We start from the raw sequence: 21,733 nt of genomic DNA, 5'->3' as shown, positions 1-21,733 counted from the left end.
ATCTTTAAAAAAAAAAAAAGTAGTTTGACCAGATATAACAGGAAGATTTCTCCAGGAACTATTTCCACTGAATAGTGTGTAAGCGGAAATAAAATCCTGAGTAGAGTAAGGTGGGAGAAGGTATTTTTTTGTATGAAGTACCTGAAACATCTCAAAGAACACTGAGTTTCTGTTTCTGTTTTTGTTTTTTAATATTTTATTTATTTGTTTGACAGAGAGAGACTCAGCGATAGAGAAACACAAGCAGGGTAGAGAGAGAAGGAGAAGCAGGCTTCCCTAGAAGGGAGCATGATGCAGGCCTCAGTTCCAAGATCCTTGGGATCATGACCTGAGCTGAAGACAGACCCTTAACTACTGAGCCACCCAGGTGCCCCAGAACACTGAACTTCTAAGCTAGGACACAACTCTTCCGCAAACAGATTGTCTCTCAACATAATACTTAACCTCTGGCACAATCTTGGCGAGTGAGATTCTGGGATTCTGTTTCTTCCAGTGTATGAAGAGGTTTAAACTAGATTCTACCTAAATTTCCTCTAGCTATACATGTGTCTCCATATATCAAATTAATTTCTTAATAGTAATTGCTAAATATATCCTTCAAACAAAAATCACATCACGGAAATAACGGTCTTTTTTTTCAAAGATTTCTTTATTTATTTGAGAGAGAGAAAGAGAAAACAAGCAGGGGAGGGAGGCAAAGGGGGAGAGAGAAGCATCCCAGAACTCTGAGATCGTGACCTGAGCTGAAGGTTTGACTAAGCCGCCCAGGTGCCCCCAACAAGGGTATTTCTAATAAATGCTAGCTAAAAAATAAAGGTCCCTCTCATCTCTGAAGTTATTCTGATTAACAGTAGTAATTAGTAATAATGAAATGAAGATGAATTTATTCTTTAAATGAAAATGCAGACTATAGCACTTTTATGGAAGTGCTTATAATACCTAATTATACTGTCATGATTTATGAAGGATACCAACATAGTAATGTTCTTTTTTTCCTCAGAAAATTAAGAAAAACACATTTGTTTTGGAAACAATAAGCTTACACACAAGTTGAGGTAAAAACAGCAAGACTAATTATTTTTCCCCTGGGCAGAGTATGCATAAGATACACACAGATTGATCTTTTTTCCATCTGTATTTCATAACTATGAAATGAAGTGATCCTCGTAATTCTTATAATAGGTTCGTTTTATTGTTGTTAATTTTTTTTTAAAGATTTTATTTATTTATTTGACAGAGAGAGATCACAAGCAGATAGAGAGGCAGGCAGAGAGAGAGAGAGAGAGAAGCAGGCTCCCTGCTGAGCAGAGAGCCAGATGCGGGACTTGATCCCAGGACCCCGAGATCATGACCCGAGCCGAAGGCAGTGGCCCAACCCACTGAGCCACCCAGGCGTCCCTATTGTTGTTAATTTTTGAGGTGAGTATAGCCCAGAATATATTATTAGCACCACTTTAACTCACTGTTTCTCTTTACCAGACTTGGAAAGGCAGCATAGTGCAATGTGGTGTTTTAAAAAAAAAAATTTTTTTTTAGCAACTATAACCATTATCTTAGAGCAAATTATAAAACAAATAAAAGCAGAGTAGCTGACTGGGGGTGATCCTACCATATTGCAGCCTTGCCTTTTCCCAGAGGAACTTCTTGAAGCTCTGGGGCTTTTGAGATGACAGCCTGGATACCTCTGTTGTACTGGAAAACACATGGGGTTTTGAGTCCCCTGTAACTGCGTTCAAATCTCAGCTGACCCCCTTACAAGCTATGGGATGATAAGTTAATCTCTCAGATTCAGTTACACATGTGTGAGGTCAAAGATAGCAACTAACATTATTGCTTATGACTGTTGTAAGGATAGGATGCTCAATAAATATGTCTGCTTCTGCTTTTGTTTGCAATTAAACATAAAACAGCTTATCCCACAGTTTAAAAAAAAAAATGGGCATAATAGCTCTCTCTAGGCGTAGGCCTTCCAAAATATTTCCAGTTTGTCTCAGGTGGATTTCCCTCCCTCAGGTTATTAGTGTCAAGTTTCTTCTTGTCCCAGGGGTTCTGACTATGGCCTACTACCATCCCTATTATATCTAGTTAACTCCAGATAAACACACACATACAAATCAGAGGTTTGTTACCAAAAACTCCATAGTACACAGTGAACGTTCCATGGTTCTCATGTTTTTCTTTTCTAGATAAAGGAAACAAAAACAAATTAACTTTTGACTTTAAATTTCAAATAGAACTGCTGAAATTATCCTTTTACAGTAACTTTCATTAGCAAGCTTATTAATCCATTTGCAGCAACATAAATGGAACTAGAGTGTGGTATGCTAAGAAATATAAATCAAAGGGCACCTGGGTGGCTCAATGGGTTAAAGCCTCTGCCTTCTGCTCAGGTCATGATTCCAGGGTCCTGGGACGTTGGGCTTTCTGCTCAGTGGGGAACCTGCTTCCCTTCCTCTCTCTCTCTGCCCGCTTCTCTGCCTACTTGCGATCTCTGTCAAATAAATAAATAAAATATTTTTTTAAAAAAAGGTTTTATTTATTTATTTGTCAGAGAGAGAGGGAGCAAGCGAGCACAGGCAGACAGAGTGGCAGGCAGAGACAGAGAGAGAAGCAGGCTCCCTGCCGAGCAAGGAGGCCTATGTGGGCTGGATCCCAGGACGCTGGGATCATGACCTGAGCCGAAGGCAACTGCCCAACCAACTGAGCCACCCAGGCATCCCAATAAATAAAATCTTTAAAAAAAAAAAAAACAAACAAAAAGAAATAGGGCGCCTGGGTGGCTCAGTGGGTTAAGCCTCTGCCTTTGGCTCAGGTCATGATCCCAGGGTCCTGGGATCTAGCTCCAGGTGGGGTTACCTGCTTAGTGGGAAGTCTGCATCTCCCCTTCCCTCTGCCTCTCCCCCTACCCATTGTACTCTCTCTCTTTCAAATGAATAAATAAAATCTTTAAAAATAAATAAATGGGAGCGCCTGGGTGGCTCAGTCATTAAGCATCTGCCTTCGGCTCAGGTCATGATCCCAGGGTCTTGGGATCAAGCCCCGTATCAGGTTCCCTGCTCCACAGGAATCTGCTTCTCCCTCTCCCACTCCCCTGCTTCTGTTCCCTCTCTCGCTGTGTCTCTCTCACTCTCAAATAAATAAATAAATAAATAAATAAATAAAATTATTCTCAAAGAGAGAAAAAAAGGAAGGTTATTGCTATTTTTACTGGGGAGGTCTTTCCTTTATTAAAGTCAAATTTGTTATATTTCCTAAAGAACTTTTAAAAAAGATTTTATTTATTTGAGAGAGAGAGCACAAGCACAGGTAGGAGCAGTTGGAGAAGCAAGCTCTGCACTGAGCAGGGAACGAACCTTTGTGGGGCTTGATCCCAAGGACCCTGGGATTATCCCCTGAAGCGAAGGCAGACACTTACCATCAGCTGAGTCACCCAGGTGCCCTTTTCTCTAAGAACTTATCAACAAATGTAACTTTTTAGTTTCCTAGAGATTTATACATATTTTTTCTGATACAGCAGTTATTGGCTTATTTTAATAGTCTCAGGACTCAATCTTAACATGATGGGGTGGACAGAAGGTAGACACTGTACAATTTAAAAAGGAAAACTGAGGGCGCCTGGGTGGCTCAGTGGTTTAAGCCTCTGCCTTCGGCTCGGGTCATGATCTCAGGGTCCTAGGATTGAGCCCCGCATCGGGCTCTCTGCTCAGTGGGGAGCCTGTTTCTCCCTCTCTCTCTGCCTGCCTCTCTGCCTACTTGTGACCTCTCTCTCTGTCAAATAAATAAATATTTTTTTAAAAAAGGAAAACTGATATTTAGGTTATTTTTCAGCAAATGCGTTCAGTACTGATGATTATCTCAGCAGATCAGAGGTAATATTTACTGATCTTTCCTGACCTAGAAATGACACGTGCAGTATCTTATATCTCTAAAACTCTAGTTTCATGGCATGATGGTCAAGAGTGAGGGCTCTGGAGACAGGCTGTCTAGCTTAGAATATCAGCTCCATTACTTATCTTGGGCAAATTATTTAACAAATCTTGGCACTGTTTCCTCATCTATGAAATGACAATAATAATAATTGCCTACCTCAGAGAGTTGATGTGAGGATGGAATGTGTTAAAAATGTTAAAAACTTAGATGGGATTGGGAGGGAGACAAACCATAAGAGACTCTTAATCTCACAAAACAAACTGAGAGTTGCCAGGGGGAGGGGTTAGGGAGAGGGTGGTGGGGTTTTGGACATTGGGGAGGGTGTGTGCTATGGTGAGTGCTGTGAAGTGTGTAAACCTGGCGATTCACACACCTGTGAATACCTCTGGGCTAATAATACATTATATGTTAATAAAAAATAAAAAATCATTTTAAGAAATGTTAAAAACTTAAAATACTGGCACGCCTGGCTGACTCAGTTGGAAGAGCATGTGACTCTTGATCTTGGGTTTGTGAGTTCAAGCCCTACGCTGGGTATAGAGATTACTTAAAAATAAAATCTTTTTTTTTTAAGATTTTTTATTTATTTGACAGAGAGAGAAAGTGAGCAAGTGAGAGAGCACAAGCAGGGGGAGCTGCAAAGGGAGAGGCAGAAGCAGGCTCCTCACCAAACAGGGAGCCCTAAGGAAGGCTGAATCCCAGGACCCTGGAATCATGACCTGAGCCCAAGGCAGAAGCTTAACCCACTGAGACACCCAGGCACGCCAAAAATAAAATCTTTAAAAAAAAAAACTTAAAATATTGCCTGGCACACAGTAAACACTCAATCATTATTATTGTTATTTGTATAACGATATAAATTGTGCACTGTCTATCCTATGCATCCAAACTCATTGGATGAGCCCCTATTCAATGACAGGCATAGAGACACCTGAGTTATTAAGACAAATCGCCCAATATCCCTGCACTCAAGATCTTAGAGCAAAGTAGAAAGAAAAAGATTTGGTGCTAAAACACAGGGTTTGAGGTGCCTGGGTGACTCAGTCTAACCGACTGAGTGCCTGTCTTCTGTTCAGGTCATGATCCCCGGGTCCTGGGATGGAGCCCTGCATTGGGCTCCCTGCTCAGTGCTTTTTCCTTTCCCACTGCCTCTCCCCACCCCACCCCCAACGCCCCAGCTAGTGTTCTCTCTCTTACTTGCTCTCCCTAAATTAAACAAATCTTAAAAACAACAACAACAACACGGGGTTAATTTGAATCAGATTCAAGGAGTCTCTAACTGAAATTAGTATTTCCTTCAACTACGATGTTAGTGATAAATCACTAATATGTTAGCAGTGCTTGTGGCTTTGTTTCCAGGAGAAATTACAGATATTTCCATATCGAATTACAGTTCTTGCAGGTATCTCAAAATATTATTTGTCCTCATCATTACTCTGAATAATGATAGTTATTAGATTGGATCTGCTGCTAGATTTTATTTAGTACCTTCAAAAAGAAGGACCTACAGGGGTACCTGGCTGGCTCAGTCAGTGGAGGATGCGATTCTTGATCTCAGGGTTGTGGGTTGGAGTTCCACATTGGTCATAATGCTTAATTAAAAGAAAAAAGAAAGAAGCACCTACATCACAACTTGATTTTTTACTATTTTGGTTTGTTTGTAAATGATTTTCTTCATAATCTGATAGATATTTATGCATTTTTTAAAGACTTTATTTATTTGACAGAGAGAGACACAGCAAGAGAGGGAACACAAGCACAGGGAGTGGGAGAGGGAGAAGCAGACCTCCCGCAAAGCAGGGAGCCTGATGCGCGGCTCAATCCCATTACTTTGGGTTCATGACCCAAGCTGAAGGCAGACACTTAACAACTGAGCCACTCAGGCGCCCTTATTTATGCATTTTTAAAGGATTTTACTTATATTGGAGAGAGGGAGCGCACATTTGAGCAGTTGGGGAGGAGCAGAGGAAGAGGGAGAAGCAGATTCCCCACTGAGCAGGGACACCCCCCACCACCACCTGGGGCTTGATCCCAGGACCCTAAGATCATGATCTGAGCTGAAGGTAGATGCTTAACTCCCTGAGCCACCCGGTCACCCCATCTTTGTACATTTTTAAAAGAAGGGGTCTGTCCATAGGTATCAACAGACTGCCAAAGGGGTCCATGGCATAAGAAAGGTTAAAAATCCCAGCACAGAAGTCTGTGTAAGGAAGATTGGGGGCCCTAATGAAAGAGTGCACAATAGGGAGGAGTATAAAAACGATTCTGTTTTGTAAGAGAAGCTAGGTGCCCCGATTTTAAAAACGAACTTTAAAAAAAAGTCAACTTTTGAGGTTCAAAGAATAACTTTCTTCTGATTGCAAAGGTGCATAGGAATTGGAGTTTAAAAAGCTGTGTTCGTCACAGCCCTGCTACTAAATGAGCATGTAATTTCTCTGAGCCTATTTTCTCATCTGGAAAACGAAAATAATGCCAGCTTCATACGATCATTATGAAAAAGTAAGATAATGTATATAAAAGCATATTGATAATTATAAAGGTTAAAATAGTTGCTATTCTTCTTTCCTTGTCCACAAATCTAATCCTATGCTAGGAAATATATATATATATATATATATATATATATATATAGTCTATAATATATCATATATATATAAAGGACAATGGCCTTTGCTTTTTTAGGAGTTTACAGTTCGATTCTGGATATGTCCTGAAGGCTAAAACACACAAAACCTGGAAAGCAATTCAAATTCCATATGAAGTAGGGAACTAAACATACATATGTCATTGACGGTGAATTGGCATGACAAGTTTAAAAAACAAACGCCACCTCACACTTAAGAAATAACAACACACCTCTTCCTCTCAGCGGTGTGGGGTGACCTCTGAAAATGGTTCGCTATTCGCTTGACCCGGAAAACCCTACGAAATCATGCAAGTCAAGAGGTTCAAATCTCCGTGTTCACTTTAAGAACACACGTGAAACTGCCCAGGCCATCAAGAGTATGCATATCTGAAAAGCCACCAAGTATCTGAAAGACATCACTTTGCAGAAGCAGTGTGTGCCATTCCGTCGCTACAATGGTGGAGTTGGTAGGTGTGCCCAGGCCAAACAGTGTGGCTGGACACAAGGTCGGTGGCCCAAGAAGAGTGCTGAATTTTTACTGCACATGCTTAAAAACGCAGAGAGTAATGCTGAACTTAAGGGTTTAGATGTCAATTCTCTGGTCATTGAGCACATTCAGGTGAACAAAGCCCCCAAAATGCGGCGTAGGACTTACAGGGCTCATGGTCGGATTAACCCATACATGAGCTCTCCCTGCCACATTGAGATGATCCTTACTGAAAAAGAGCAGATTGTTCCTAAACCAGAAAAGGAGGTTGCACAGAAGAAAAAGATATCCCAGAAGAAACTGAAGAAACAAAAACTTATGGCCCGGGAGTAAATCTACACAGAATAAATGCAAATAATAATAATAATAATAATAAATAAATAAAAAACAACACAAAATAAATTAGCTGGCCACAGAAACAACCAACTGGGTGATGATCTCTGGAGCAAAAAGGTAACTCATCAATTAACTCTACCTTGTCCCCGGTTATGTGGTATTTTCAGTGTTCTACATACATTCAAGACAAAGAATACAAAAAAGAGAGAATTGATTACTATGCCTCTTCCACAGCATGGTTGGTTTGGATCCTCATGACCAGTACTGGTTAACCACTGTCCGTTAAGACCAGGCCCATGCTGAGGCCAAGAACACTAACATGGAGTTCTCATGGGAAAGACCCTTTAAGAACATCCTGACTTCCTTAGCTCTATTTCTCTGTTCTTCAAAGACGGATGACAACCTGTGACTTCCTTTTTTTTGGATTGTACCTGTCCCCCACACTCCCCAGCAAAGAGAAAACCCTGTAAAAATGAGGAATCATTTGCTGGTTATATTTACTGTTAATAAAATAGCCGTCTGGTCTATAACTTGATATTTTGTGACTTGTCTACTGCGATTCAAAACACTTTTTTTTTGGAAGTAGAGAGTAGTAGAGAGTACAGAATAGTAGAACAAATGAGAGCATTCTGAACTTCTTATCTGGCTGAAAATATAGGCTGTACTTAAAAATCAGCAAAGGTATACCTTATTTCAGATGTGTTCCTGAAATGTCAAATTTTATATTAAACGCATCATGTGTAGAGCTCACTTTTTTTTTTTTAAGATTTATTTATTTGACAGACAGAGATCACAAGTAGGCAGAGAGGCAGGCAGAGAGAGAGAGAGAGGAGGAAGCAGGCTCCCAGCCAAGCAGAGAGCCCGATGCAGGGCTCGATCCCAGGACCCTGGGATCATGACCTGAGCTGAAGGCAGAGGCTTTAACCCGCTGAGCCACCCAGGTGCCCCTAGAGCTCACTTTCTTAAGTAGCAAATGCTTTGATTCAAACCAGTACTTCAGGGGCTCCTGGGTGGCTCAGTGGGTTAAAGCCTCTGCCCTTGGATCAGGATTCTGGGATGGAGCCCCAAGCCCAACTCCAGCGTCGGGAGCCTTCTTCCCCGTCCCCCACCTTGTGATCTCTGTCTGTCAAATAAATAAACAGAATTTAAAAAATAAAAACAAAACAAAATAAAAGCGGTACTTCAGATGTCTGAATAACTGTTCCAAAGACACTAGTTTTGGAAACAGCTTGAATAACCATTCCAAAGACACTTGTTTTGTAAACAGTGTTTGCAGTTAACTTTCATAAAGGTCCCAAAGTAGACTTTTGAAAAATGTTATTGGAAGTTATGAAACGGTTCTGTGTTTGTAGGCTGGGACTTTGGAAAATACTGTTTCCTTTTAATGGAATACAAGATCACTGTATTTGAATTGGCTAGAACATCTCAGAGATCACCTTGTCCAACGTGAAATTCAAATCTTTTGAGTATTAGTTCAACTCCAAACCTGTCTGTAGGAGACTAAATTGGGCCTCTGCATCTGTCTTTTTAAGCAGGACGGGCAAAACAACGGATTCCCTCTCAAGTTTTTCAGCGCAAGATGAATAGGTTCTCGAGGTTATATGTACTTTTAAGAAATCAGTTTACCCCTCTGATCCCTCCTATGGTGCCTGGCGGGCTGAAGGGGGGGGGGGGTTCAAGTATCTAGGTCTTGCTTCCAGCAGTCGAGAAGCCACCACTTTCTCAGTAACGATCCTGAAGCCTCAAATCACCTACCAAAAATAGTTTTCCTCATTTTATAGGTGATTGTTACACATAAACCGCTCTCTTTGGTGGAGCCCGATCGCGTCCGACAGCTGCAGCCGCAGCCCCCGGGCTGCTCACCCACCCCCACCCCCCCCGCCCATCCTCTCAAGGGCTTTGCGGGGTGGGATTCGGCCAGGGGTGGCTTGGGGCACGTGGTGGCTAGGGGATCGGGGACGCGATCCCCGCCCCGGGAGCCCCTCTACCAAGAAACGACCCACCCATCTCCCAGTCAGGCCCCTTCCCTGCGAAGTTAGAGACTCGATGACCCGCAGTGGATCTCCGTTCATTTAACAGGCCCCGCGCCCCCAGTTCCTCAGAGGCCCGCCTCTCTTCAGGGGTCTTCTACCCCCCTGGGGGCGGTGACTGACGACGCTCAGAAGGCGAGAAACGGCTCCCTAAGCCGCTCGCCGGGTCCCTCTCTCCCCACAATGCACCGGGGCCAGCAGGAAGGCCGCTCCGACCCCTAATTTTCCCGCGAATTCAGTTCAAAGAGGCGGCCGGGCCCGCGATCGGCAGCGCGCACGGGCCAACCAAGCCGCGCCTCCGCGAGAAGCGCCTCCGCGTGACTGACGGGAGAATCCGCGGGCCAACGGGCTGGGCGGCCGGGCGGCGCGCGCTCCCGCCGGCCAATCAGGACGCCGGGCGGGGGAAGTGGGCGGAGCGAGGCCAGGCTAGGGTGAGCGGCCTCCCGAGCGAAGCGGGGCTCTCAGGAGGAGACACTTTTTTTTTCCTCCCTCCTTCCCTCCTCTCCTCCTCCCTTCCCTTCCCCTCTCCTCCCCTCTCTCCTCCTTCCCCCCTCGGTCCGCCGGAGCCTGCTGGGGCGAGCGGTTGGTATTGCAGGCGCTTACTCTCCGGGGCCGCCCGGCGGGTAGCTGGCGGGGGGAGGAGGCAGGAACCGCGATGGCGCCTCAGAAGCACGGCGGTGGGGGAGGGGGCGGCTCGGGGCCCAGCGCGGGGTCCGGGGGAGGCGGCTTCGGGGGTTCGGCGGCGGTGGCGGCGGCGACGGCGTCGGGCGGCAAATCCGGCGGCGGGGGCTGTGGAGGAGGCGGCAGTTACTCGGCCTCGTCCTCCTCCTCCGCGGCGGCAGCGGCGGGGACCGCGGTGTTACCGGTGAAGAAGCCGAAAATGGAGCACGTCCAGGCTGACCACGAGCTTTTCCTCCAGGCCTTTGAGAGTGAGTGTGTGTGCGGCTTTGAGGGCAGGAATACCCCCTCTTCCAGCATTAGGGGGCTGGGACACTCGTGCTGGGCCCCCCCCCTTCCTCGCCGGGACTCGACTTGATTTGGGAGTGGAGGGAGAAATTGAGGGGGCTGTTCCCACTTGAGGGATTACGGGCAGGGGGGTCCGAAGTCTAGGTAGGGCCTTAGGGGAGGTGGACCTGGGGGTGCAGGTGAGGTTCTTGACTCCCCGAAGATTTACCCGAGAGCTTGGGCATTGGGGCCCCACGTTTAGAGCAGGCTTTTAGATGGGGAGGTTACAGTTGGACTGAGGATGCAGTCAGATCCCGAGACTAGTTCTTGCTTTCTTTCCTGTCTTTTCTTACTCTAGAAGTACAGGGGTTTCTGTTGTACGTTTTGAGGAGTCAAATTAAGCTTGTGAAGAGAGGAGTGCAGGAAAACCGACCCAATTGTCATTTGCCTGAAATGCTTTCGCACTAACTGGGTGCTGCACGTTAACATGGCACCTTTGGATGCTTGAAACCTTTCAAATCTATCCACCCATTCCATGGGTACATAAACTGAGTCAGGTAGCGCTTGGAGTGTCTGCTCTTGAGACTGCCTCGGAATTTTGCCCGTTGTACTTAATTCCAGAACATTTTCTTATGTCAGTTTTGGCTTTTAAGGTCTTGTTTCAGGGGCAGAACTATGGCTTGATTTGGAAAGGAAGGCAAGGTGTCTGGAAACAAACAATAGAATTTATTAAAAACATCATGACTGTAAATAATCCCAATTGTCCTTTAATGAGTTTTAAATCGTGATTGTTTTCCTTCTTGCTTTTGTGTACATTTTATAATTTGGACGATCGCTAATAGCTAAATAACAGAAACTTGAAAAAACTCGGCTTTACCGCCGAATGTCGTTATTTACAATTTTACCGTGGCATATGTTAAAGGCTTGGTATCAGCTGTGCTTGAAAAGAGGTATTACGTTGCTTAATACCCTTTTTTCATTCTCTCTTATTAGTGCTTGAAATTTTAATTGGAATTTAATACAAGGAATTTCAGTGTTTATTGAAACGAATATTGAACCTGCTTGAGAGATTCACAGTCTTACTTTTGCTTAATCTACTTTGAAAAATCTGGAGTGCTTTAAATTGGAAAAATAGTGGAGAACTGAAGGGCAGTGATGACAATAAACGTACATGTTTGTACCCCTTCTAAATTATCTTCTCTCCTTTTTATGTATTTGACACTAAAACTAAACTAACTGAAGATTAAGTGGAAATGTAAGCATTTCTTTCTAAATGTGATGCAGAGACAAAGCTGCCAAGAAAAGTTTAAGCTATTTTGCTTTCTGATGAGTCTACCTTGGAGGAGTAAACTGTCATTAAGTGCTAGATTTTATTACAAAACAACTTTATTCTTCTCTAATATTGATCTTAATTTCTGGGAAGTTAAAATGCTTTGACATATATACTGATATAGTAAGTTATCTTTAGTTCCTTTTGATACTCCTTTATTTAAAGAAATGTGATACTACTAAATTAAAGGAACTGGTATTGTTGTATTTGTATAAATATATATATATATATATTTTTTTTTATCTCTAAAGGCAAACGAATTTTAACTAAAGAGCATTTAAAAGCCTAGGGATTTGTTGATTAAAAATATGTGTTAAGCTAGTATTTACATATTGGGATCATATTTATATTGAACAAAATAGACAAAAACTTCAATTATAATTAAATATTCATTGGAAATTTTAGGTATAGTCTGTGTCTCATTTCTTTCAGTTTTGGCTGACTTTCATTATATCTTCATTAGGACATCTACGAAACTGTTTTATTCTGTTTCAGCATACTACAGATTTTTTAAAAGACCAGTTAAAAAGTGAAAATTTATTCTGTTATTTAGCATCAATAAATTCTGCTGAATCCAGCTATCTCATTTCATCTCATTTTTGGGAGGAGATGGGTTATAGTTTCAATTAGCTTCATTAAATCAGTGTAACTAGTCTTCAGTTCTGCATACAGACTAGTTTAAAAGGTAGCTACCTTAGAAATGGCAAGGCTTAAGCACAAGATTGTAGATAAGCTTAAATTTAAAATAAATGTAATTGAGTTTTATGACTATATGCCATAGAATGAATGTCTTTTGATGTTACTGTGCATACTAATTTTCTTGATGTCACTATTTAGTACTTGATTTTCATACAGGTGATTGGTTTACATTGGTTATAATACTGGCTGGACTGGTTATTTTCTTGAGAACTTAAGTAATCCTTTTGTTTCCTATTACCTAGAACCAACGCAGATCTATAGATTTCTTCGAACTCGAAATCTTATAGCTGTAAGTAGTCAATAAAATTAATGAATATTATTTTTTTCTTAGAATTTTGCCTATTTAATTTTAATATTTTTAAAACTTTTTTTTGTAGCCAATATTTTTGCACAGGACTCTTACTTACATGTCTCATCGAAACTCCAGAACAAACATCAAAAGGTACATTTTTATGAATCTTATTTTGAGTTGATCAAACAATGTTAAAGTTTTATTTTAAGGTACTGTTTGTAATTAAAGATTAAATATGAAAAAGTGGCTGGTTGAATTGGTTGCCAAGCGATTTTTAATAGTATCATTTTTTTAAAAATCCTAGTTTATTACCGATTTTTTTTCCTAGTAGAAATGATACAGTAGTGGAGTGAATGAAGTAATTTTACTGAATAATATTTTTATATTGTGCTATGAGTATTTTCAAGTTTGGTAAAAGCTGAGGATTTAAATATTAAAGGGCTCAGGGAAACTATCTTCAATACATAACTTTAAGTTAATTTTTAAATATTTCTTATATGTTCTAACAGTGAAGAATTTGCTTCTATAATGATAGGTTCAGAAAGTCTGATTTTATATCTTTGGTGGTGGTCTTTCTAGAAGAGGAAATATTTCTGAACTCCATAGATTGAATGTCCTTAAAAAACAAGAAGTCTTAATTATCTAGTTTTCAGGTGGACTCTGGGGGTGTCGATCAGAGCTTATTTTTGTTTAAAACATGAAATATTTAACCATATGTAATTATGGAATGCTAGTTTCTTATCCTACATGCAAGGTGACTGAGTATATCAAATGAACAATTTAAGTTTAAAGGAAAGAGGTTGTATTAAGCATTTGGTATTGTTAATCTTGACTCACTAAAACCATTAAGCTATCCCAATAGACTTTGAAACCAGACTCCTTTGGAGCCTCCTACTGATTATTAAGTAAGCATCATGTTTCTATGGCAAGACTTGGTTTAGCTTTGTATATATACGTAGGTGTACTTCGAAGGATTGAAATGTTAAAACTATTTGTCTTCTGGTAATCTTTCTGAACAGAGAGGGTATGCAAGCGTGTTTGTGTGCGTTACATTTAATAGGTGAAGCTTGCCAAGAGCCTAAATAACTAGGAGAAGAAGATGATGGATTAGGCAACAGAATTAAATTTGTCAGCTCTTTGCCTGTCTGTGTAATTATTTGATCTATGCCAAGGTTCAACAGACTTTTTCTGTAAAGGAACAGATAGTAAATATTTTAGGCTTTGTGGTCCAGGAGGCAGAATTAAGATTATTAGCTAGAATGTAAGTAGATACTTAAACAAAAAGAAAAAAATATTCACAATTTTTTTTATTGATAAAATTTAAAATCTAATAATTGAGTACACTGTTTTGTAAAATATGCCTGCTAGTGAGAAGTGTGAGACTCTTTCATTTTTGTGCGGTGGGAAGAGATGGCATTTACCTTAATTGGGGTTTAGTTACTGTTCAAATCAATTGCAAATATTTATCCATAAAAGTCATTCTTAGCTTGTGGTTTGGGTGTAGGCAGGATTTGGCCTGTGGTTCATGGTGTGCTGATTTATTCTATGAAACTAGGAGATTTTGATCAAGTAATACTTAACTTTTTTCCTCTAGTATTTTTAATATGGAAGATCAGTTATCATTTAGGATGCTGCCTGATTTTAATTTAAAAGTGATTAGGTTTGGGGGTGCCTGGCTGGCTGTCAGTAGAGCATGAGACTCTCGATCTTGGGGTTGTAAGTTTGAGCCCCATGTGGATGTAGAAGTTACTTAAACATTTTTTTTTAAGTTATTAAGTATTTTCAAAATAATGAGTTAATCCATAAATTAAAAAATACGCTTAAAATCTAAGTTCATTATTGTCATGTTTGTTTATCAGACTATTTGACTGTCTCATTGTGGGATACACTTCTGTTGTCTGCTAATACGTAGGGACAGATTTTAAAACTTGGTAGAAGAAATTACTTAATTTATTGCTCTTTAGGCAAAAAATTGTCTTTCGGGGGAGTTTTGCAGCAGTTTACCAGGCAATAAACATAGAAATCCCATAGTTTTTATTCCATGCAAAAATGCATTAGGAGTCACTTAATGCTTTTCTTATATGCCTGGCTTATAAAAGACATTGAAATTAATTTTTAACAAATTATACAACTTATAAATCCTCAAATGAGTGCTGTTCTTTTCAAAGTAGCTGGTAGCTTTGGAAGGTGGTGAATTTAGCCTAATGGTGCAGTCTTTGTTAAACGTGTTTTTGGGACTCCTTTTTTATTATTATAACAGCATAATATCCATTGTTGAAATAAATATGTCACTCCCTTTGAAGTCATACAGTCAGTTGTGATATTAATTCTAGTATGTTTGTTAAACTCACCTTGTACTTTAGTTTCACTTCATAGAGGTATTCATATTCCATAGACTAACACAACACTCATACAGTGGAAATATTTGTGAGGAGAAGGGCATCTTTTATTGAATCCATTTTACTAGAGTTCATGTAAGTTGTTTCTGAATCCTCCTAAGAAAATTTCCTGGAGTTTCTTGAATTTCTTGAATTTTAAAAATATTCTCCTTTTTGATGGTCTTTTGATAACTGTTTCCCTTGTTAAATCTGAGTTGCTGTAGCAGTATGTTTCTATAGAACAGACATACTTGGTGCTGGGAATGAGACTGCTTTTGTATTGTTGATTATGTGGTTTGTTTTGTTTTTTTCCCAAAGAAGGCTGGATTGCTTATATTATCTTAACCTATTTCGCATGGTTGTTAACACTCAGCTTTCCTATGCACACCTCCGTAATGTTAGAAGAGATGAACCTTGTGACTTACAGTCTTAACTTTTCTTACAGACAGGATTTCTTCTTAATCATTGCGTAAAGAAAAACTTGTTATTCTTAAAAGTTTCCAGTAACTTTACAACCTTTCTCAGTAGTACATTTCAGTATTTATACTGGAAAGTTCTTTGTAACTAGCCTAAAATAATCCTACATTTTTCTTCTTTCTTCTCTCTTATCTGTGGAGATTGAAAATGTATTGCCATCCTTCTAAAGTACTTCCTTTATGCTCTATTGGATGAAACATTAATATTGAAGTTTTCAGTAACTCTAAAGGTAAAGAGAGAAGCTTTTTTTTTTTTTAAACAATCTTTTGTTGACAGAGGCAGTTTTTTCACCTGAACTATAGATTGCATCAATTCTGCTCTTATTAGCATTTTATTGTAATATTTACACTAACATTTCTGTACTGATAATTTTTTATTATAGTAGTTGAGTACAGTAGCTGTTATGAGGAAATGAGCCTGTTAGTAATTTCTAGTGTCTGAATTCAATGTTTACAAAGTAATTTATGTGGAGTACATTAAGTTTTTCATGTCTTAAGTTTGAAGAAAATACATGAGTTGAGAAGAAATATTCATTTCCAGTTAACATATGTGGGTCTAGATTTTTAGCTTCTGTCTGTAGGACAAATATAATAGACCACCTTAAGAACTAAGATAAGGCTTGTTTAGAGTCCATTCTTAAATTGCTTGGGAGTATATGGGAGTTATTCATAACTTTCTGTTTTGTGGAAAAAGTACTTTTTTCTCTTAAACTTCTAGAGTTAAAAGCTAATAATTTTATTATGATTTGATGGGCATGTCCCCTAAACTTCAAAATTTTCCCATGATGGTTGATAACCATCTCTTTATTATGACATATCATTTAACTTTAGCCGTTGCTAATAATCTTTGAAGATGTTTTGTTTATTTCAGATTTTTTTTTATAAAATATTTATTTTTATGTAATAGTGTTACCACATATTTGTCAGGTTACTTAATAGAAATAGATGAATGTTTCAAAATATGTGATTTGCATTTGTTTGGTTCAGTCCAACAGATGCTTGAATACCTTTCAAATGTAAGGTACAATGATGTGGCTTTCCTTGAAGAAAAGCAGTCTCTGCCCTTCAGGAGCTTATAGTCTAGGAGAAGAAATAAAATATTTATGCAAGTTCACATTTACGAGACTATATGTCAAAATAAATATAAGCCAGGTGTCATAGGTAAGGGGAAATCACTCTGGTTTGGGACTAATTACAAAAGGTTTCATGGAAAAGATAGCTTTTGAGATGGCACTTGAAGGGTTGTCTGCTATATTATAACGTACACTGTTTCAATGTAGTATTCATTGTTATGGCTAACTATCCACAATTTATCTTATTAAAAATAATCAAAATCAGATTTCCAACTTGCCTATTACAGTGACAATAAAGTATAATCTTTTTTTTTTTCCCCAGTCGAGAAGTGATTATTTTGTTTATCTGTTTCTTTCAGGAAAACATTTAAAGTTGATGATATGTTATCAAAAGTAGAGAAAATGAAAGGAGAGCAAGAATCTCATAGGTAAGATAACCTATCAGTTTACATTAAGTGACATACTTGAGGAAAGAGGAAAAAATTTTAGTGATCATTTCTCTAGTGATCACCCCAATATTGTAAGGAGTTAGAAGGAACCTTAAAGGTCAGTTGGTCCAAACTCATATGTAAAAGGAATTACTAATTCTATAGCATTCGTGGCAGAGAACCCTTAAGCCTCATCTTGAATACCTCCAATCTGGCAGCTCACTGTTTTCTAAGGGCAGTTGTGTTCACTATTATTTATTTACCAGTTTCTTGCATGTTGACTCAAAGATTCTGTAGCTTTTGCAGTCGGTATTAACCCTACTACCTCACATAAGGAGGGATGGAGACTCATATTTGTGGTATACTTACTATTTTTTAGATGGTATGCCAGGTTCTTCACAATATCACATTTCTTCTAAATAATTGTCTTCAAATCTGAAAGAGGTTGTCTTTTCATCTTGTCCTTCCCCGTATTTAGGCCTTTCAAAGTATTCCTAACTTTATATTTGAAATATGTTTATCACATAAGAATTCCAGAAACTTGACCCTTTAAACAGAAGCTATTTATTGTATGTTTTTAAATGTAATACCTAGAGCTATTCCTTAAAAGTTCTGACTATATTGCCTAAGCTAGACAGCATGCTTCCATTTTTTCTTTGATATGTAAACTAAAGAAAGTTGAGTATCATTCTAAAGAGACAAAGGAACTTGGGTGGTAGTTGTTTATTCATTGACTACTTTTAGGGAGAATACAAAACTAAAAATGTTAGATCTTTTAAAAAATGAAGCTGGTTTTTAAAAAAAATTTTTTTTAATTGCCACAACAGATTGTTGTCTCTCAAAATTTTAAATCATACCTTATCGATTAAGATAGGATGTACACTGACTTAATGATACTTTATTTATGATTTTTCATTTTAATAACTGGTATGTCAGTTTTACAGTTGCTTATATTTTAAGTTTGGCTTTTGAATTAGGTCATTTTGTTACTTGAATTGTAAAATCACATTTTTAATTATGTATCTTGCAGGATTGAACTATAATTTATATTTCCATATCTAGGCAATCTTGACTTGTAAATAAACTGTGATAGTCCATCCTAGAAGCTGAGATCCCAAATCTTTACCGAATCTGTCTGTTCTGCCCAAGGAGTACCTTAAAACATAGAACTAAGATTGTTCTCCGTATATGTATTTTCTGTTGCTTGAATTTCTATTCCAGATCTGTCTGGTCACCTACCCTAGACAGAGTTCTTGGGATCCTCAGGGCCTTTTTTATGTAAAGTATAAGCTGTAGTCAGAGCCTCATCTTTGAGGTTTCCTGGTTCTTTTCTCTCGAACATTTTAATAATTTGCCCTCCAGGTCTTTCAGAGTTTGTGTGGGAAGGAAGAATGAACCAAGAAGAAAACTTGACCCTTTTCTTTATCTTTCCCATTAAGGCTCTATCTTTATCACTGCTAAACCTACTGGTATCTCATTGTGACATTGGCTTTGATAATTACTACAGAGCTTCCCTTAGAATATGTGTTGTAAGGGAGATAGGTAATACTAGTCAGTTCTGTCTGAATAATCACTCACCCATTAATTTTTCTCCTTTTGACCCAGTCGTTTCAATAGCTAGGCCAGTACTCTTAACGACTGAGCCACCCAGGCGTCCCAGGCCAGTACTCTTAACAGAGGTGTTTTTAACTCACAGAAGCATCAGAGGGTTGCAAGAATTCTTTCCTGTAATTTTGAAAAACAACTTTTTCAGTCTTTAGGATCCACATGAGACTAGTGAATTGGCCATTTCAACCCCCCAAGATATCGATCCATCTCCCTCTCTCTCTCTTTCTTTCTCTGCTTGCCTCTCTGCCTACTTGTGATCTCTATCTGTCAAATAAATAAATAAAATATTTTAAAAAAAGGGGGGGGCGCCTGGGTGGCTCAGTGGATTAAAGCCTCTGCCTTTGGCTCAGGTCATGATCGCTGGGTCCTGGGATCGAGCCCCGCATCGGGCTCTTTGCTTGGTGGGGAGCCTGCTTCCCCTCTTTCTCTTTGCTTGCCTCTCTGCCTACTTGTGATCTCTCTCTATCAAATAAATAAATAAAATATTTTTTAAAAAAATTTCAAAATAAAATATCAGACCTAGGGATACCTGGATGGCTCAGTTGTTTGAGTGTGCCTTTGGCTCAGGTCATGTTATGATCCCAGGGTCCTAGGATTGAGCCCTGCATCAGGCTCTCTGCTCAGTGGGGAGTCTGCTTCTCCCCTTCCCTCTCTGCTGCTCCCCCTGCTTGTGTGCACGCATGCTCTCTCGGTGTCAAATGAATACATCTTTTAAATAAATAAATAAATAAATAAATAGCAGACCTAACTATGTTGGAGCTTAATGTCCTGCAAGGCACTTTAGGCCCCAGAGGTGTTGAGTTACTGTGTGCTAAGTGTTTCAGCATCACTCCATCCCCCAGGATCTTTATGAATGTTGTAGTGTCACTCCCAGAGACACTAAAATAAATTGGGGTATTGCTTTGTTTTACGTTTACCCCCAAGGCTTGGTATTATTAAATCACTTAAATGTATTTCTCATCTCAAATTAGGCGTAATCCTGTTGTTCCATTAAACTTATCACATAGCACTGTTAGAAGTTCCCTAGACACCAATATGTCATGCCTGCACTGTAAAACTTTGTAAAATCTGTGGTCAAATTCTTTTACAAGAAAACAAAATTAATCTTTGTTTTTCCCTGACATTAATTAGTAGAAGTTAAGTCATATACAAAAATGTATCTGTCTTCCCATTTATATTTTTTATTCTGTACCATCTCAGACAGATCTTATTCAGTTTAGTTGGATCCTGGATTTGTTCAGCCGTGATAGCCTGGGAGTCTTCCATTGGTTCTCATGTTCTTTCAGCACTTGCAAAATTGTAATGTCTCTACTCCCATATCCCATGTATTTCATTCTCCAAAGTTCAGTGGAATATCAAGATACAAATACTGTAATACTGTAGCCACAAAGTAGAACAATCAACTACCTGACTTATGTATGTCATTTGTAGTAACTTATAAACCAGGCCAAATTCCCAGCATTATCGGTGCAAAATGAAGTTGGTGTTCAAGGATCTTTTATTGACGTACATTTGAGATCTACCGTTGTCTTTACTAGTCACAGATATTAGCAGAACATATTAGGGTAAGCAACTGATGGTGGAAAAAAGTGGACATTTCATGGTTTTTACTTCTTGAAGATGTCAGTCAACATATGGCAGTAGGCCATATTTGACATTGTAACCCTACCTCAATAATAAACCCTATTGTCCTTGAAGATTGTTTCTTTTCTTGGGATGCCTGGGTGGCTCAGTCAGTTAAGCATCTGCCTTTGGCTCAGGTCATGATCCTGGGGGTCTGGGATTGAGCCCCACGTTGGGCTCCCTGCTCAGCGGGGAACCTGCTTCTCCCTCTTCCTGCTGCTCCCCCTCCTCCCCTCTTGTGTTTGCTCACTCCCTCTCTTTCTTTCTGACAAATAAATAAAACCTTTTTATTTATTTATTTGACAGAGACACAGCAAGAGAGGGAACACAAGCAGGGGAAGTGGGAGAGGGAGAAGCAGGCTTCCTGCTGAGCAGGGAACCTGATACGGGGATCCATCCCAGGACCCTGGGATCATGACGTAAGCGAGCCGAAGGCAGATGCTTAATGACACCCCAAATAAATAAAAAAAAAAAATTGTTTCTTTTCTTGAAGAATGGCTTCTGAAAACTCCATACTAATTAGAAGATTTTAGAAATTTGTAGTGGTTGTACCTTCAGTCTCTCAAGTTTTTCCTGCTGTTTATCCTTGCCTTTTTGGTGTGATGGAGTATATTTAAAATATCTTTATTTTCTTTTTAGAATGTCTGACATAATTCCTTGTATTCTGTCCTCTTCAATTCTTATTTGGATTTTGAATTTATTTTGAGTTTTGACCAAGTACTGTGGCTTACTGGAATAAATTTCTGGTCTTTCTTTAGTTTTCTATCCTAGCAGGATCCCAGGAGTCTTTTGTGCTATTAGTACTACCAGTTTTGGAATTCTGTAGTCCTGACTCCTTTGACTTAAGTGCATGTCCATTGGCTGAAAGATAGCATGAAGGGATTTCCAAATTGGAGTTGTGTGCAAAAGTATTTGAGTTAAATGAAAAGCAAAATGTCTCCTCTCTTTTCCCCTTAATCATCATCCATTCCTGGTTCTCTTTTAGCAGCTGGAGAAATCCCCTCAAAAGATACCAGAACTAGAGCTCTTACTAGGGACATTTTCAAGTTTTAGTAGGTTGATAACATAAATTGCCTCATCACTTCTTTTTTTTTTTTTTTTTTTAAAGATTTTATTTATTTATTTGACAGAGAGAGAGATCACAAGTAGGCAGAGAGGCAGGCAGAGAGAGAGGAGGAAGCAGGCTCCCTGCAGAGCAGAGAGCCCGATGCAGGACTCGATCCCAGAACCCTGAGATCATGACCTGAGCCGAAGGCAGCGGCTTAATCCACTGAGCCACCCAGGCGCCCCGCCTCATCACTTCTTATTTGTTGTTACCACCTAAGCTTTTGAATTAGTAATCTTTCTTTTCTAAGCATCTTTTGTATAAAGAAGTCCAGATCTATTTTTTTTTCTGAGATTCAGTTTTCTTAGTGTACCAGGTCCAGAACTTTATACTAGTCTTCGGGCATATAATGGTGAACAAAACAGAT

At 39.5% G+C, this 21,733-nt stretch overlaps 1 protein-coding gene and 1 pseudogene across 2 annotated transcripts in view; both read left to right on the top strand.

Annotated features, from left to right (window-relative positions):
- The first annotated feature begins 6,791 nt into the window (after nt 1–6,791).
- Nucleotides 6,792–7,376, top strand: LOC123929244 (annotated as a pseudogene).
- A 2,459-nt stretch (nt 7,377–9,835) lies between these two features.
- SUZ12 (SUZ12 polycomb repressive complex 2 subunit) overlaps nt 9,836–21,733 on the top strand; it is a 42,937-nt gene continuing 31,039 nt past the window's right edge. The window contains exons 1-4 of one of the 2 annotated variants that reach the window (XM_045984676.1): nt 9,836–10,338; nt 12,626–12,672; nt 12,761–12,825; nt 16,962–17,030. In XM_045984676.1, the coding sequence (XP_045840632.1) occupies nt 10,065–10,338; nt 12,626–12,672; nt 12,761–12,825; nt 16,962–17,030 (455 nt within the window). In that variant the 5' untranslated portion in view covers nt 9,836–10,064. The remainder of the gene's footprint in view (nt 10,339–12,625; nt 12,673–12,760; nt 12,826–16,961; nt 17,031–21,733) is intronic. The other variant, XM_045984678.1, reaches the window with a different exon arrangement.

This window comes from Meles meles, chromosome 18, assembly GCF_922984935.1.
Source record: "Meles meles chromosome 18, mMelMel3.1 paternal haplotype, whole genome shotgun sequence".
NCBI lineage: Eukaryota > Metazoa > Chordata > Mammalia > Carnivora > Mustelidae > Meles > Meles meles.
Note: the sequence above shows the minus strand (reverse complement) of the source record. Positions and strands in the feature narration are given on the sequence as shown.